The following is an 18677-nucleotide window of genomic DNA, read 5'->3' on the forward strand; positions in this document are numbered from 1 at the left end:
TAGGCCTGTAATTTGCTTGACCAAGTTGATGATCTTGAGAACAGGGGCAGAAGAAAATATATTCATATCGTCGGTCTACCGGAGGGTAAGGAAGGTGAGTGGCCAGCAGAATTTGTTGAGGACTGGTTGCTGAAATTCCTTAACTTGGAGGCTGGAATGAGAGGCTTGAAGATTGAGGGGGCCACCGGGTCACAACACGGAGGTCAGGTCTAGATCAATGTCCTGGTCCTATCTTGGTGTGGTTTCATCATTATAGAGATAAGGAGGAATTGTGGAAGCTTCCAGAATCTGGGGAAGGATCCGAAGGCCCTAGTTTACAAGGGCTCTAAGATATGTTCTTCCAGAACTTCTCAGCAGCGGTGATCCAGCAAAGAAAATCCCATGACGGCGTCAAGGAAAGACCGAGGGAGCTTGGGATTCAGTACTCTCCGAGGTATCCGGTGGTGCTTCGATTCACCTTAGATGGATCTGTACATCTCTTTGACATGTTGGAGAAGGCAAAAGACTTTGTGGACAAATTAACTTCATCTGAACAATTTAGTATGTACAAATAGTAGCGTTGTTTGGGTATGTCTCTGTTTTTTCTTTTAAAAAAAATGCAAGTCCGGTCAGGGGTTTCTTTTCCTATCTTTTTTATTGGTAATAATCTGGTTCAAACTATGTTTGGTGACGGTTGAGATGTGTACTTTCAATTTTTAAGTTATACCAAAGGATGGGTGGGGTACTTACCCTCTTTTTAAAAATTTCTTTATTCACATTGTTATTCCATGGTGTATTTTCTTTGTTTGCTGCTTGTGTTTGCAGTGCGGCTATAGCTAGGAGGGGGGAAAATAGTTGGGATGGCTAGATGCCTACTTACAGGCAGTTTACGCTCAGTTCAAGTATTTAAATGCCCAGGCCGCAGAATTGGCAGCGGGATGGGAAGTTGGGTTTTGGGATGTGCAGTTGCCCCCTTTGGACAGGGGGATGAGTTCCCCTATTCAGCGCCATTGGCGCTTTATATGTTGGTTTGTTTGTTGTATATAATCTTTGATAGCTTTGTAGATTTGTTAACTGTAGTGGTTTTAGTTTATGCAGTTTTTACGTTCGATGGATCTTGCTACACTAAGGCTCGTCAATTTGTGGTTCGAGTTCCTCCTCTGGAATCTAAATGTTACTGCAGAAGGTTATGGCTAAGGACTTGATTAAATGGTGTACCTGGAACATCAAGGGGAATCACTCACCGATTAAGAGGAAAAAGGTACTTTCGAGTCTTAGAAAGGAAAATGTGGATATTGCTTTGTTACAGGAGACACACTTGGATGATAGTGAGCATTTGAAACTACAGCAGAATGGCTTTGATCGCGTTTACTTTTCATCTTTTAATAACAGAAGTAGGGGAGTGGCTATATTGGTTAGGAGGAATCTCCCATTTAAGTTACTAGAGTGTGGTAAAGTCAGACACAGGAGATTTGTAATTCTCAAAGTCCTAATAAACAGGACATATGGTGTTTTAAATGTTTATTGCTCTCTGGCCCATCCCCTCAAATTTCTGGTAGATGCTTTCTCTAAAGTGATGAATCTCAAGTTCTGGCATATCATTTATAGGGGAAATTTTAATTGTCTCATGGATCCCACAGTAGTCTAGTTGCCCAAAGCGCTCCACCCCACCCCCGATACCCTTTGTAACAAACTGAACAATTAGTGGACCTGTGTGTGGAGTTAGGGTTGGTGGATGTCAGGAGGCGCCTCCGCCCTACAGGCAGGGACTTTATGTTTTTTTCCAATCCACACAGATGTCACACCAGGATTGATTTTTTTTCTGACCCCCGTGGCAACCCTGGACTTGGTGGCATCTTGTACAATCAGTAATATTACCATTTCTGATCACGCTCCAATGTACCTGTTGGTTAAGATGAAGGATGTTACAGAGGGCTCGAGGCACTGGCGAATGGATCTCTTTATCGTCAACGATAATACGTTTGTGGAGTATTTCTCATGGGAATTTAGGACGTTCCTAGGCATTAACTCAGACTTGGTTAGTAGCCAGTCCGTCCTTTTTGGAAACTGCCAAATCCTATGCCGGGGGTTAGTTATTTCCTCCTCTGCCAGTAGGAAGCGGCAGAAGGACGAATAGCAACGTCTTGTCAAAGCACAGTTGAAAGAAGCGAAAAGGCTTACTTTGACAGGCCCTTGTTGGTCAAGCTACAGAGGATTATGGTGCTGTGGTCTGTATTGAATTCCGTGCTCTTGCAGACAACAAAGATGGAGCTTACTTTCGCAGAGGTTATACAAACATGGTGACAAGCTAGGCAAGTACCTAGCATATCTCATCAGGAAAACGAGTGTCCCTCAAACCATTACGTTGATTAGAGAAGGGTCTGGGAAACTAACACGTGATTCCAAAAAGATTAATGTGGCATTCCAGAGATCTTACTTTAAGTTATACCAATCTGAGGGTTGTGAGGAAGGGCGGGCCAAGATGGAGTCCTTTTTCAAGGACCTGGAACTCTTGGGCATGATTCACAAACAAGAGTCTTTTCTCAATGCCTCCTTTTCAGAGAAAGAGGTGTAGGAGGCTGTGAAGAAACTTCAGAGTAGAAAGGCGCCCAGTCTTGATAGACTTCCCAGTCGAGACTGTATTGCTGGAAAAGCACAGCAGTCAGGCAGCATCCAAGGAGCAGGAGAATCGACTTTTCGGACCGGAGCCCTTCATCACGAATGAGGCTGGGAGCCTCAGGGGTGGAGAGATATCTCCAACATCTGCAGAACTTACTTTCTCCTTGATGGATTTCCCAGCCAATTCTTTAAGGAATTTTTAAACATATTGTCAGGCCCGATGCTCAACATGTTCAATGACTCGTACAGTCATGATCATTCCCCACCACCTCTAAGAGAGGCCAACATTTCGCTTATTCTTATAAAAGGAAAGGTGCTTCTTACAGGCCCATTTCACTCTTAAAATGTGGACTTCAAAATCCTCTCCTGCGTTAATGCTGGAGACTGTGTCAACTCAGCTCACTTTTATCTTACGTGAGTGACTGGGCTTGTGCGGAATCTTTTTTAATATGGTTAGATATCAAAACCTCTCAGGCAGGGTGTCCCCTTACTAACTTGCTGTTTTTGGACAAAATGAGGACAGTTAGGGAATATTGCCATAACCCAATAGTTATGAATACTGTTAAAGCATGGAGGGCAATTGAGCAGAGGGAAGGCAATATTGGCAAAACATCTTCTCGTACACCTATTGTTGCTATGCCAGGTTTTCAACTGGGGATGATAGATTCAGGATTCAAACATTGGGCAGCTAGAGGTGTGTCTTGCATGGGCAATTTATTTGAGGGAGACACAATGATGTCCTTTGATCAGTTAGCACGGAAATATGAACCATCTAACAGGGACCTCATTTGTTTTTTTCAAGTTAGGGATTTTATTCAAAAAAAGACAATGCTTTTGACTGATCCCTCCAATCTGACATAGAGAGAAGGGTGCTCAGTGCTAAGAGTACACTTTCTGTCAGCACTTTGTATCATCAATTGGGGGGCACCCCCTCAGGTGAGTTCGATCAACTCTGCAGGGTGTAGGAGAAAGAGCTATGCGTTGAAGTCTCCTCAGAGGCATGGGAAGATATTTGGGAAAATGCAAGAAAGATATCAATTTACAATAGGACCCATGCTTTCTCCACAGGGTTCACTTGGCTCCAGATTGTTTGTCAAAATTTAAACCAGGGATATCTTCAACATGTCCCAAACACAAGGCTGGTACGGGCACTCTTACCCATTGTCTCTAGTCCTGTGGTGGGCTTCAAACATACTGGAGCGCTGTGGCAGGTGCAATGGAGGGGATTTTGGGTGTAAGGGTGGAGAAGGACCCAATCGCTCTCCTTCTTGGCCTGCCCAGTGTATTCCCTGTAGATACACATAAGACAAAAACTTTTCAACATTCTCACTTTCTGCGCAAGAAAAAATATTGTTAGGTTGGGTGTCCGAAAATCCCCCGGGTTTGTCGCGTTGGCAGCAGATTGATATGGAGCATATCCCCTTGGAGTTTCTCACAAGCATGGTACACCATAAGACTGAGAATTTCTATAAGACATGATGACACTTTCTGGAATACCTGGACACAGATTTGTCTGCCACAGTAATAAGAGCTTTTATATAGCCGTAACAATTGTGCTTTACGAGTCCAACATCCAGAAAGGGGGAACTGCGAACGTATGCATATATGAAAACTAATGTTCATGATATTAGAGAGTGAGTGTTTTGTTTGGCTGAGCTGCGTTATTATTATTTATTAGTTTGTTGTTGGTTATTATTTATTTAGTTAAGTAGTTATTTGGAGCTTTTTTATATATATACTTTTCTATGCATATTTATACTTCGTACATGAAGGCCGTTTTGTTTTTTTTTTACTTTTTTTGGTGTTCTTTCTTTGTATTGCTTTGCATTTGTTTTAATATTTAAAAAATATTTTTCAATAAAAATATATTTTTGAAAAGAAAGCATTTGGTAAGGTTCCATACAAAAGATTAATAAAATTGAGTCTGGACTGAATTGAAAGTAACCTTGGAATGGTCTGACAGTTTTGTTGGGTGGTAGGAGACAAAGTACTTGTTGTCCTGATTGGCATGATTGTTAAGTGCTGCTACCTAGAAATCTGTACTGGGCTCTCAGTTTTTAAACATACTACTAAGTCAATAAATAGGAGTGTTTTACATATCCAGGTTTGTGGGTGACAAAGTTACGCAAATTGACTTAACTTAGGGGCAAAATTATGATGGACTAAATTCAGCTTGCTATGCAAGATTGTCATTATGGATCCAAGAAAGACAAATCAGAATAAATTCCTTTAAAGGGAAGTTGAGGATCAGGGATGGAGTCAAATAGTTTAAGTGTCTATGCCTGTGAATTATTTAAAACCAACGCACAGATAGAAAAAGTGATAAAGGAAAATGGCGCGGTTTTAACCTTAAGGCTAGTTAGAATTCCAAATTGAAGTTTATTTCAGTTGTTCATAGCCTTGCTAATAAAATATTTGCAGTATTGAATACCAAGCCTTAATATAATTAAATTTGCTTGGAAGGGATACAATGAAAGTTTACCAGGGGGTTGCAGTATGATGGCAGATTACAAAAAAATTAGTCCTATTCCAATGAACTTAATTGATTTTGGGGTGATCTAATTCAGATTTTTACAATGAGTAAATAACTCAATAGAGTGGTGGAGGTAACTTAATAGATAAGACATAATCTTATCATTCGAGTAAAGCAATTTAGGAGTGAAATTAGGAAGGGCATTTAATACTTTCCTCTAATGGTAGTGAAAAATCTAGAATACTCGCCTGCAAATTTTAAGTCAATTCAAAACTTTCAGGATTGAAGTTAATGTAACTTTGTTAGGTAGGGGCATCAAAGGATAAAGCACAAAGTTGGGGAAATAAAGTTGAGGTACAGATGAGCAAAGAGCACAAATGACTTAAGGACTGGATGACTCTCCTCTTCTTCTGCAGTTCTGTGTATTAACTCCACCAGAATTTTCAATACCTCACACTATTGAGTTCATCCTAAGCAGAATAAACTCTCAGATATTTCTAGATGAGGAGTCAAATAACTGTGTAAGGCAGGAACTAATCACAACTAATGAATTTACTAAGCCCATGTGTAACAATAAAACTTTAACACTGAACACCAAGACCTGCATCCACCAAATGTTCCACTGACCATACTGTTATATGGCAGCAAGGTGTACAACAGTATAAGAAATAAAGTCTTTTCAGACACCGTATTCTAAGTATGGAAACAAATGGAAGACAAAGTTCCTTCCTCAAAGTAACTCAGTTAGCTAAACCATCAAGCTTTAAACTATTCTGAAACTCTCTCCAGTAGGTTGGTCATCTTTACCAGATGGACTGTGGTAATATTTCAAAGGAACTTTATTTTAATATATGGATAACTTGCAGGTACATCTAGGCTTTTGGTTTGTGAAGGTTCAGGTTTTAAAACCTCTGCAAGAGCTTAACACTGCTAACAACTGGCCAAAATGGACTGCATATGGCTGCAAATAGACTCAAAAGAGTAAGCAGCAAAGTGTATTTAAGTTTCACTCAAGAATCACTCTCTCAAAATGTTGAAATGTGGCAAAATAACTGAACTGCATTGATGCTTATACTACTGTCTTTTGAGATGGTAGGATTTTTTATGCATCCATAGGATGAGGACATTGCTGACTAAGCCAACATTTATTGCCCACCTCTAGTTCGCCAGAGTGGAGACAAGCTTTCTTCTTGAACTGCTAGAGTTCTTGAAGTGTAGGAATCACCACAGTGCTGTTAGGAAGGGAGCTCCAGGATTTTGACTAAACAACAATCAAGGAACAGTGAAATATTTCCAAGTCAAGATGGTGCACGGCTTGGACGGAACTTAGAGGTTATAACAGCCCCATGCATCTACTGCTTTTGACCTTCTGGGTGGTATTGTCTTGGGTCTGGAGGTGCTGTCAAAAGAGATCTGTTGAGTTACTGCAGCACATCTTTTAGATGATACACAGGCTGCCACTGTGTGTCAGTAGGAAGGGTGCGAATGTTGAAGTTGGTGGATCAACTTCGTCCTGGACAATGCTGATTTTGTCAAGACCTGTTGGAACTTTACCCACCCACGCATTTGCAGAGTGGTCTATCACACTCCTAACTTGTGCCTTATCTTATGGAAAGACTTTGGGTGACAGGAGGCAAGCTATGTGCTGAAGTTGTAGCTTCTGCCCAGTTCTTATAGTCACAGAAGGCTAGTCCAGCTCAGTTTCTGATCAGTGGTAATCCCCAGGGCATTGCTGGTGGGGATATTCAGTGATGGTAATGCCATTAAGGGACAAGAGTTAGATGGTTATTGCTTGGCATTAGTGTATGGCATTAATGTTACTTGCTTGGACAGCCCAAGCCCGGAAGTGATCCAGCAGTAACTGGGTAGGAAAGATTTGTATTTTTTGAAGGCGGGGTGGGGGGGGGGGGAACACTTACCCAGACTTGGAAACATACAAAACAGGAGTAGGCCTGTTCTGTCAATCAATATGATTCACAGCTGATCACCTAACTCACGACTCTTGTTCCAATTTCTGCCAGATATACTTTGATTCCTTTAGACCCATGAACCAGATCTAACTCCTCCTTAAAAACATTCAATCTCTTGGCCTCAACTGTTTCTATGGCAGAGAAAGAGAAATCCACAGGCTCACCACTCTCTACATGAAGAAATTTCTCTTCATATCAGTCACAAATGGCCCATCCTATATCTATAAACGGTGACATCTGGTTCTGTACTTCCCAGGCACTGGGAACATCTTTCCTGCCTTTACCTTGTCTAGTTCTTTTAGGATTTTGTTTTGGTTCTCCCCCTGTATTGTTCTAAACTCCAGTGAATATAGTCCTAACTGATTCACCCTGCCATCCCAGGAATCAGTCTGGTAAACCACTATTGCACTCACTCCATAGTCAGAACATTCTTCCTCAGGTAAGGAGACAAAACTGCACATGATACTCCAGATGTTGTTTCACCAACTCCCTGTACAATTGCAATTTTCCAAATTGCCCATGTTGTACTGGAATAGATTGGGTAGAAGCATAGCTGGTTCAAGTGCAAATAAATGTAATCAAAATGGCAATCACAACCACCTTATGCACTAGGTTTGATTCAAATCAGTGGAACACCATCTAAGTGGTCTTGGCAGAATGCAAACTGAAATCAGTCAAGACTTTCACAGGTTACTGTCCATAACACTGTATAACTTTGTTTAACGTAACTGCAATTGTATTTCTTTGGCAGTCTAGAACCTTAAAGACTACACTCCGCTTCACAAATATGATCAATAAGCCAATGACAGATTCCTAATGAAACAGCATTCTTTGAAATTAACTCAGCATAATGCAACTACAGAAATGAAATTTTACTTCCTGGATCATACAGTCTTGATTATAATGTCTTCCAAATATTTTGTGAACTACAAAACAACATTATTACAGCAAAAGTAAAAGAAACAATTCAAGAATTGGCTCACAGTAGCTAATTCTTCTGACAGTCAGTTGAATTTTGTAATCTTCCCATAGCACAGTGTAAAATCTAGCATGAGAATTACACAAAGTAATACTGGCACATAAGCTGTTGTCATTACATTCTAATAAACTTAGCTACATAATTTTAGTTTTAATTGAGCAGATCTCTCAGAATATCGTGACCATTCTTTTCTTTCAGCATTCATAGACCATATTGTTGAGAATTTCTTACTTTCTCAAACTTTGCATGAGTAATCAAAGCTAACAGGATTTTCTTAAATGCTTAAGGAGTGCAAGTCAGAATGCAGAGTCGCAACCAAACCATTTGTAAAAATTGGCAAGCTTGTGTTTTTGGTAAAATAAAATTAATTCAGTTAGTTAATCAGAAGGATTACAATGGACAATACATTGGGCCAATGCTGCATTATTTGACTGTGGTTAACCAACTCTGATAAGCAGTGCAGAGGAAACAAGTAAATAAACTGACTCTGCCAATGTTCCCTCAAGCATGGTTATGAAAATATGTATTTTTTTTTTAATCCTGCACTCACAACACAACTTAAAGTTTGAATCTTGGGTCATGTACAAATGTAGAGCTACGGAAACAATATGTTGACATTGCAAGATATTTATTTTCAGGTGTGGCAGGAGTTCAACGCTAGGTGCATGTGGGTGCAGCTTTCTTACTGATGACTATAAACAATATAAATAGCTTTCCAGCACTACTTGTACTGTCAATTGTCAGATCACTTCACTGGGAAATGGAGAAGAGGCATCAATATAGGTAGTGCCATTTAAAAGTAGCCTGCATGACTTAAAGGAGGGGCACAGTTTAGCTTCAGAAAACTATGATAAAAGTTATGATCAATGATGAATTTGCAAATCATCCTCATTTTTCTAACAGTGTGTTAGAGAGATTGGTGAAGGAGATTGCCAGAAGTAATAAAACAATAATTCTGAGCAGACTGCAATATATCAAATGCAGATGTAGGTCAGTGTCATTTTTTAGACCTTAACTGTATTGCTGGAAGGTGATGAATAGAGGATATATGATTTCTAATATCTTTCATTACACTCTACCTGGATTTCCATTATATGTTGCCCCTGTGATCTTCTTATTCCCCCAATTCATCACTCTCTACTCCTAGTGATACTGTCCTCACTCTTTATCTCCTCATACCTTTACCACAGTTGACGCACCAGAAACATCGCTCTACCTTAACAAACATCCCCTCAAACCTCACTCTACTGACAAATCCAATCTACTTACAGGCAATGTTCATACACAACAAGAGCAAGCAAACCATCTGCATTACAAAGCCAACGTTCGTCCGTGCACTGAGTCTACATGAATGACTAGTGAGATGCATTGCAAACAGAGATGCATCAGGAATGTTGAATCTACTGAGCTGGAAGACAGGTCCTGCAGGATTTTAAACCACCTTCCCGTTGCACTTAAATCTCTCATTTTCACATTATGATTGATACTATGCTGCTACTTTCTGAAGCTGTCCAGATGCTTCTGCTAATCCATGTCATTAAAGAGTACCTTTGTTCCTTTCTTGACACCAGCTCATAGACTTGCACTGTGCATTGCTCAGAAGGTTTCATTCTAAATTTGTTCACAGGATGAGTGTGCCTCTGACAAGACCAGCATTTGTTGCCAATCACTAATTAGCCTCAAGGTGGTGAGCCAACCTCCTCCTCGGTACACCCACAGTGCTGTTAGCACATAGCACATGTGCAGTATGCACATAGACGCGCATACAAGCAACAACTACTCGGAGGTTGCTGTCATTAAAGTGCTGTCTTAAGTGCCATCAGTCAATATTGTCATGCTGTGGCTTTCAAGAGGTTACTTTGTCCAGGTTTTTTTATTGAAGAGAGGTTGTAAGGCAGAGTGACAAGACATATGTAAGAAAATAACCAATTTGAGGTACCTTGGGGATTTCTGAAGTAAAGTTGGAACAGTGGAAGCAGCATGGGTGTGGCCAGCTCTCCCAGACCAGGCTTTCTAATTTTTGTTTAGGTTTTTAGATTTAGTTTACATTTTAGATTTAGAAGCCTTTGGGGTCTCAAAAGAGTTGGAAGCTTCAGTGAAACTCCCCAAGCTGCTATTTTATTTGAATTTTCTTTTGATATTTTTTCCTCCTGGATTGGAGAACTGCATGTGAGAATCTGTGTCTGGGTTTGCCTTTTTGCCGAGGGGTACGTTTCTGGGATGTTACATATTGGTTAATTAGTAATAGGCACTGTATATATTATCCAGTTAAGTTTTCCAATAGTTAAGTTATTCTAAATTGCTCTTTCTTTTGTTTACATTTTAATTATAGTGTTTAAATAAATTGTGTTTTGCTTAACATCAAATAGTTTGATCAGTCACATGGCATCTGGAAGATGGCACTTCACATCTACTTTTAAAATAAGTACTTAGGGTCTAGGCTAACTTCTTAAAATATTTTGAGGGGGCCTGGTCCATAACAATGTTCAGCTGTTGCTACTCAAAAACCAGCTAGTAGAAACACAAACAGGTAACCAAATACAGCGAGGAGCTGAATTAAAACCAATTTATAAATAGGCATTAGCTATGTCATCACTTGTCAAATTATGCAGGGCCTTTTGGAGCAGTGCAGCTTTTATTTTCAGTTTTGTTTTACTTTAGCTATTCATCTTTTTAAGTTTAGCTACACAATAAGAAAATGTGAAATTATTCTAAGACAAAAATAAAATACTGCAGAAAATCTGAGATAAGAACAAAAAAATTGGACTCTCTTTTTATGGGATACGTGAAACATCCATTATTCCAGTCTGACTCAGGCTCTGTCCCTCATCTCTTTTTCTGGTATCTTGAGGATTACATCACCTACTCTTGCCAAGAACTGAAAAATTTAGGTGACTTTGTTTCCAGTTTCCATCATTCTCCCACCTTCAGTTAGCCCATCTGACTCTTTCCTTCCCTGCCCTGATTTCACTGGCACAAGCTGAGAATATTTTATTGATGATCACGACAAACCTAGAGTCCTATAGTTATTTCTTAATGCATTCACTTTTGTAAATACTTTAGCCTGTTCACCATTTTCTCTAACACATCTGTTTTAGTGGTGTTACATTTCACACATACATAAAAAATGCATTTGACCAAGCCCTTGAATAGTAAGAAAATCAAGGGCAGTGGAAAGATAATTCAGGAGAATTTCTTTTGAATTTTCTTACTAGTCTGGACTGGCAGCCCCAACACTGCTGGCATTGTGGAATAGTGCTCTCTGAATTATTTTTCAGTGTGACCCCATTTTAACACTTCATAATTAATTAAAATGCAGATGCCAGAAAAACCAAAACTGCAATAAAGCAGGACAGCAACATTTAGCACATGAATCTTAAAGTTTGCATATACAATCAACATAATTATACTCCATGCAAAGAAAATCTGTATTTTTGAAGTATTTTGTGAAAATGTTACTTTATGTATTCATGCAATTTTCTGCTAAGCTCTCCATATTCTCTGGTGACAGATAACTCAGTGAAGCCCATCCCCACATACAGAGTATTCATTCCATTCCCTATCACCATAGACATATTTTCCCAGTTGCTCTGCACTCTTCCATACAATCAGCTCATCTTCCCAAACCCCCTCAGACATTCCAGCCTTTTTTTTCAACCAACCAGTCTCCATTCCCACACATTCACCAGCCCTTGTTCTTCTGGTCTAGTTGACGGTGCCTCTCAAGCACAGGATAAGTGGCTTGTGGAACATGTAGACAAGAGATGGCATGTAGAGAAGTCTGGAGCCACCTATCATGATCCTGCCTCAACCACAAGTTAGCTTTTTGTTCCACACCTTGGACACAGTCAGGACCCAACTCGGACCACATTCATTTTTGGCCCAGTCAGTTAAATTACAGTTAAAAACATTTTCGACGTTGAAGAGATCTTTGTTCCACTGTTTAATGCAACTGATACAGTGGGTCCAAGGGTACCCCGTCAGTACCTCTGAACAGGGCTGTCTCCTTTCCACAGACACCATTGCTGCTGAGAGGACAGGGACCCCCTGACCCCAAATAAGATTTTTGAGTCCGACATTTGAAAACCATTATTGAGAAGCGTGCAACAAGGAGAAGTGCTGGGAATATACTGAAGGATCCCACCCGAGCTGACAAACAGTGGATCCATTGTATTAGGGGAGAAAGTGAGGTCTGCAGATGCTGGAGATCAAAGTTGAAACTTTATTGCTGGAACAGCACAGCAGGTCAGGCAGCATCCTGAAGAAGGGCCTGTGCCCGAAACGTCGAATCTCCTGTTCCCTGGATGCTGCCTGACCTGCTGTGCTGTTCCAGCAATAAAGTTTCAACAATCCATTGTATTAGGGTGATAATGGTTCACTCAAATCAAAATCCTTGTTCCTGCATGCTTCTCATTATATTGATGCTTAGAATCTTGCCTGAATTCTTACAAAGTAGTTAACAGCACTGATGACGAGAATACTCCCATCGCCAGAAGATAGCTTGCCAAATGGATGGAACAGAGCATTATTGAGGATTGAGATTCTTAAAATCATCATGACTACATCATAAAAATGTCAGATTTACAAGAGGCACTGCCTGTTGACACAAATTAAACTTTTAGCAAATGCCAAGTCCATGTTGAAACATTGCTGACACATGATGGAAAGCACAGAAACCTATATACAGGATATTCAACACCTATGGAAATTAGGAATGCAAGCAAATCCTAATGCCTTACTTCTGCTTGTCATTAAGATGGTAATGGGCTGCTGAAAATCACAAACAGCACATCGCTCACCTGCAGGACAGAGTGTACAGCAAATGGGTAATGTCATGCGAAGCAGTTTAAAAGGACTCACAATAATACAAGTTTAGAATCATATGGACCTTCATTAAGCTCCAATTCCCACTTTGGCAGCACAGGCAAGAACTTGTCTCCCAATAACTTTGCACATTACTCCTCAGGTTCCGTTATGATATTTGGTTCTTGAAGTTTCCTTTGCCATCTTCCTGCAGTTAGTGTGGATCTTTTGCTACTGCTCTGCTCCTTCCCCTGATACAGCAGCCTTAAGTGGAAAGCCCTGTAGCATTTTCACATTCATCAATTAACAAACAAATCCTCTGAATAAGTTCTTGCTCTCCATATATTCACACTGCAAGTCTCTCACAGACAAATGCTTCTCAGAAACCTGGTCTTAAAGAGCACAGCAAAGCTAAAAGAACAGGCTACCCAGTCACTTAACTAAATAGAGGTGAAAATGTAAAAAAAAATTGTTCCAGTGCAAGTTGCTTCCTCTTAAAATTGATGGGCAAGTTAATAAACGCATGTTTTAAGCATGCCAAGGCATTAATTTCATTAAAGGGTCCTGGTGCACACACTGTACCCTTATTAGCACAGTTAACTGATGCCTGTGTCTTGTTTCAGGCAACCATCAGGGATGGATATCAAGCACCAAATACCAATATGGTGTTGTGCAAATACAGAATGTAAGTCCAGTACAGAAAATCATGCTGCTTTTCTTTGTGGCATATAATTGGACCTGGAACTTGTGCACTAATTAATTTCGACCCTGTCATAAATGCAACGGTATAAAAGCAACTTTAAAAAAAAACATACTTTTTGGCAGGGACAGTTTTCTGGAGATTCCAAAGCTTAAGGGTGTGGTCTTCAGAGGCTGTAACCAGCACAGGCTCTACGGGATGAAAAACTAATGCACGGACTCCATCAAAGTGACTCCGTAGTGTGTACTTGGGATTCCATGTCTTCCTATATGCATCCTTATTAGCAGGTAACTGAAAATGAACATATGGTTAAAAATATATTACGTAGCTGTACCATACCCAGAATCAACACGTAATATTGGAAAAAGGAAACAATCTTCACAAATTATCCCTGCTTCCACACAAAGCACACTGACTATGATATTTTCCACTAGTGATGAGAACTGTAGAATGATGCTGTATACTATATTTAAAAAGAGTAGGGAAGACCACAATATGATCTCTACTGTGGATTTTGTTCATTCAAGAATGCAGGCATTGCTGTTTAGGCTAATATTTATTGCCCGGCTCGAATTGCCCTACAGCATGTGGCGGTGAGCTGTTTTCTTGTACTGCTACAGTCCATGTGGTGAACGGACACCCACAGTGCTGATAAGGATTATGTCCCTCCCGTGACCGTGAAGGGACCATCGATGTAGTTGTAGTGCAAATTATAGGTGGTATAGACTGCTGCCAATGCACAAATAGTCAAAAGGAACGAATATTGAAAGTGTCAAATGGAGTGAAAATCAAAAAGACACTTTTATCTTGGATGGGGTCTAGCCTCATGTGTTGTTGAAGTTGCAATTATTTAACAAGTGGACAATATTTCATCACACTTTTGACTTATGCCTTATAAATAGTAGATAGGCTAGGAGAGTCAGTAGGTGAGTTATTTGCCTCCGAATTCCTAGTCTTTCTCCTGCTCTTGGAGCCACAGTATTTTAATGACTAGCTCAGTTCATTCCGGTTCCTAGTCAACAGTGAACCTGATGAAGTTAATAATAGGGAATTCAGCGATGCTAATAACATTAGATGTCAAGAGGCAATAGATAAATTCTCTCTTGCTCAAGAGAATGACTGCCTCATACTTGTGTGGTGTGAATGTTACTTACCATTCACTGCACCAAGCCTGGATGTTTCCAGGGTTCACTGTATTTGAATAGCTTCAGTATCTGAGATGCCATGAGTAATGCCAAACGCTGTGTAATCATTAAATATCCCTGTCTCTGACCATACATAAGGAATGTCTGCAGCCATGTCCGGGAACTAAGAACATTGATCTTCACCCAACCATATACATCCACCTTTGTGCTAGGTCTGTCTCCTAGAAAGTTTCCCCCTGATTGCCACTGTCTTCAACTTGGATAGGGCTTCTTGATGGCCACACTCATTCAAATGCTGCCATGATATCAAGGATAACCACCTTTACTTTCTCTCTTAAGTTCAGGACTTTTGTCCCTGTGTGGGCCAAGGCTGCAAAAAGTTCAAGAGCTGATTGGGCTTGGTAGAACTAAAGGTTACTGTCAGTGAACAGGCTATTGTTATACTTTCCATCATTTTGATGACAATTACATGGACTAATGAGGTTGAATTTGCCTTTTCATTTGTGGAGGAGATACTGAGAAAATTTACCACATTGCAAGACGGATGTCTGTGTATTAACTGCATTATAATAGGGACGCAGCTAGTTCACATTCAAATTGATAGGCTGTAATCAAACTGTCAGTCACATATTTGAAATGTAAAACTAATAGGGGCTTTACTACAAAACATAATCTTAAACTGTTCTCTATCATCTATGCCTGCAAAATAGGATCGAGGGACTGAATGGCTACTCCAGTTTCAAATTCCATGTTTGGATAAGTTCAGCACCCTCGCCCGAAATATGCATTGCGAGGAGCTCACAGACTTCTTCACCAGAGGTCAAGACTATACAATCAAGTACTTTTGCCAAGTCTCCTTCTTTTGCTAATCTATCTGGCCGAGTTCCTTTCAAGTATCCTCTCTTGCCAGCCTGGTTATTTTTCTGGTCTTTCTCTCCCTCCCTTCCTCCAGGTCACCTTGTTCATGGGATCCAGCTCCTGCACTCTCTAATCTATTGCACAAACTAGCCCTGCTGGTCCCATTGTTACAACAGATGATATTTTTTATGGTTCTCTCTCTCTACAGGTGCTGCCTTTCGTTTACTTCTAGGTAAAAACAATGACTGCAGATGCTGGAAACCAGATTCTGGATTAGTGGTGCTGGAAGAGCACAGCAATTCAGGCAGCATCCGAGGACAGGCAAAATCCGAGGACAGGCAAAATCGACGTTTCGGGCAAAAGCCCTTCATCAGGAATAAAGGCAGAGAGCCTGAAGCGTGGAGAGATAAGCTAGAGGAGGGTGGGGGTGGGGAGAGAGTAGCATAGAGTACAATGGGTCAGTGGGGGAGGAGAGGAAGGTGATAGGTCAGGGAGGAGAGGGTGGAGTGGATAGGTGGAAAAGGAGCTGGGCAGGTCGAACAAGTCCGGACAAGACAAGGGGACAGTGTTGAGTTGGAGGTTAGAAACTAGGATGAGGTGGGGGGAGGGGAAATGAGGAAGCTGTTGAAGTCAGCTTCCTCATTTCCCCTATCCCCACCTCATCCTAGTTTCTAACCTCCAACTCAACACTGTCCCCTTGTCTTGTCCGGACTTGTTCGACCTGCCCAGCTCCTTTTCCACCTATCCACTCCACCCTCTCCTCCCTGACCTATCACCTTCATCTCCTCCCCCACTGACCTATTGTACTCTATGCTACTCTCTCCCCACCCCCACCCTCCTCTAGCTTATCTCTCCACGCTTCAGGCTCTCTGCCTTTATTCCTGATGAAGGGCTTTTGCCCGAAACGTCGATTTTGCCTGTTCTCGGATGCTGCCTGAATTGCTGTGCTCTTCCAGCACCACTAATCCAGAATTTCGTTTACTTCTGTCAATCCTCACCTTCAGAAAACCCAAATGTCCTAGGAAATTACTGTCCCAACTTCCAGTATAAATCTCTTCTTCTGAATCGTTGTTGTTTCACAAGTCTGTGCTCATCTTCCCCAGAACTCTGTTTAAACCTTGAAATTATTTTTCCTTCTGCTCCTGCATTGCTACTCCTGGTAACCCAAGGCTCTATTAGCAGTCCAGTTCTCGTCTTCATTCGGTCCCTTTACAACATGATTAGTTTCCAAAGGTGTACACAACTTATTATTTTCTGTGTTTTTGTTTAGACCAAACATGTGAAAAAGACATTTTTAAAAACAAATGACTGGGAAGGAACTACTACACATTTGAAACAAGTTACTGAAGCTTAGAAACTTGTGTTTACGCTGTTGCTTTCAAGCAATAGGGCAGGTAGCAGGTGAGATGGGTGCGTGTGCGTAATTCAATCAGCAACAGATCGCAGGTTGGTCTGTGTAATTATGATGTTGGACAAGGTCTAGCACATGATAAAGGAGCAGTGCTCTAAAAGCTAGTGTTGTCAAACAATCCCATGGACGATCACATGGTGTCATCTGATTTTTGACGTTATGTAATTAAGGATTATGTTATGGACATCAGAGGTATTCTGCCTGATGCAACTCTCTGATTGACTCCCAGGTAGGTGAATAGCTTGGGTACTTAAAACAGATAGGCAGAAACATCTACATTGCTTAAAAAACAAGTTCTGTGTATCTCTTGCTCTGTAATAAAACACCTGATGTCTGAAGAAATAGTCATTTTTCTCCCACAAATTGCTTTAAGTGGTTGCCTTTCACTAGAAACAAAAATACATTGTAATTAGAGTACTAATTGTCTTTTTGCCTCTTGCAAAAAAAATGAAGCAAAGGTCTTGGGAAGCAAAAGGAACACCATTTCAAAGCCTGTGGACTGGTACAACTAAACTGTGCTTCTATTATTTTTTCTTCCACCCACAAAACCAATGATTTTTCATCGGTCTGTATCTGTGTGAGTGTTTGTAGGGGTTGAAAAGAGAGCGAGGCAGTGAGTTTTAATTAGTAAAGTTATGTTTTGTTAAATTTTGTTCCCCCATGGCTAGGACTTACTTATTTGTAATAAACAATAGTTCTTGTTAAATATGGAACCTGGTCAGTATTTTCTATTAACCTGATTCCATCAAACAGGCAAACTGGGGACTTAACATATTTTGATTAAACCATTAATTTTTGCGACAATTGTGGATACAGGAGGACTAGGGGAATTAGCATCGATTAACAAGTGGGATGATACAACTGACAACATAAAATTTCCTCTAATTAAATGGTGGTGAGAGAAAATATGTTTGGTCCCAACTCCAAACTCCATACTCCATTCCCTGTCTACCTCTCTCTCTGGTGTTAATCCAAAACGAAACCAGTCTGTTTTCTACTATTTGACTTGAAATGAGCTTCCGAGCATCTCCATAACTTCACCCATTTCAGCTGGGGCTAAAATCTTCATTCATGACTTAGTTACCTCCAGACATGATTATTATCATATGGTTGGTCTCCCACTTTGTATATTTCATGAACCCAAGGCCACCCAAAACTCTGCTGCACATGTCTTAATTTACGCTAAATTCATTTCACACATTAACCCCTTATGGTCACTGACCTATGTTGATCTAAGAAAACTCTTGATTTTAAAACTCTCATCCCTGGTTTTCAAATCCCTCTGAAGTCTCACTCCTTACTATCTCTAATCATCTTTACCCTCACAACACTCAAACATCAGTATCCATCTAATTCTTGCCCTTTGAGTATCTTTGCTTTTAATCACTACAACACTGGTGGCTGTTCCTCTAGTTGGCTGGATCCAAAATACTTTCTGATGCCTCTCCACAACCTATTGATCTTTATTTCTTTAAGTCAATTCTGAAAACCAAACTCTTAATCATGTGACTAAATTTTCCACGTGGCTTGGTAACATTTTGTTTCATAATACTTCCGTGAAGTATAAATGTACTAAATAAAAATTATTTTATTACACACAATTACAGCTGCAATGACTGGCATCTAAACAAACAAAACCATTTTATGTGCCATGTATGATTCATCATGGAGTCTCCCAATCTTGCTAAATCACTTACACTCAGGTGCGTTGATATAAAACTCAGCCAAGTGCGGATTTGA

General features: G+C 40.4%; 1 protein-coding gene across 5 annotated transcripts in view; it reads right to left on the reverse strand.

Moving 5' to 3' along the window:
* Nucleotides 1-18677, reverse strand: part of strn3 (striatin, calmodulin binding protein 3) — a 196807-nt gene that overhangs the window by 33263 nt on the left and 144867 nt on the right. For all 5 annotated transcript variants that reach the window (XM_043698050.2, XM_043698049.2, XM_087990043.1 and 2 more), the window contains one exon: nucleotides 13639-13814. In XM_043698050.2, coding sequence (XP_043553985.1) covers nucleotides 13639-13814 — 176 coding nt within the window. The remainder of the gene's footprint in view (nucleotides 1-13638; nucleotides 13815-18677) is intronic.

The sequence above is a fragment of the Chiloscyllium plagiosum genome, unplaced genomic scaffold (genome assembly GCF_037043375.1).
Source record: "Chiloscyllium plagiosum isolate Xiang-an unplaced genomic scaffold, Cpla_swu_hap1 HiC_scaffold_8, whole genome shotgun sequence".
Classification (NCBI taxonomy): domain Eukaryota; kingdom Metazoa; phylum Chordata; class Chondrichthyes; order Orectolobiformes; family Hemiscylliidae; genus Chiloscyllium; species Chiloscyllium plagiosum.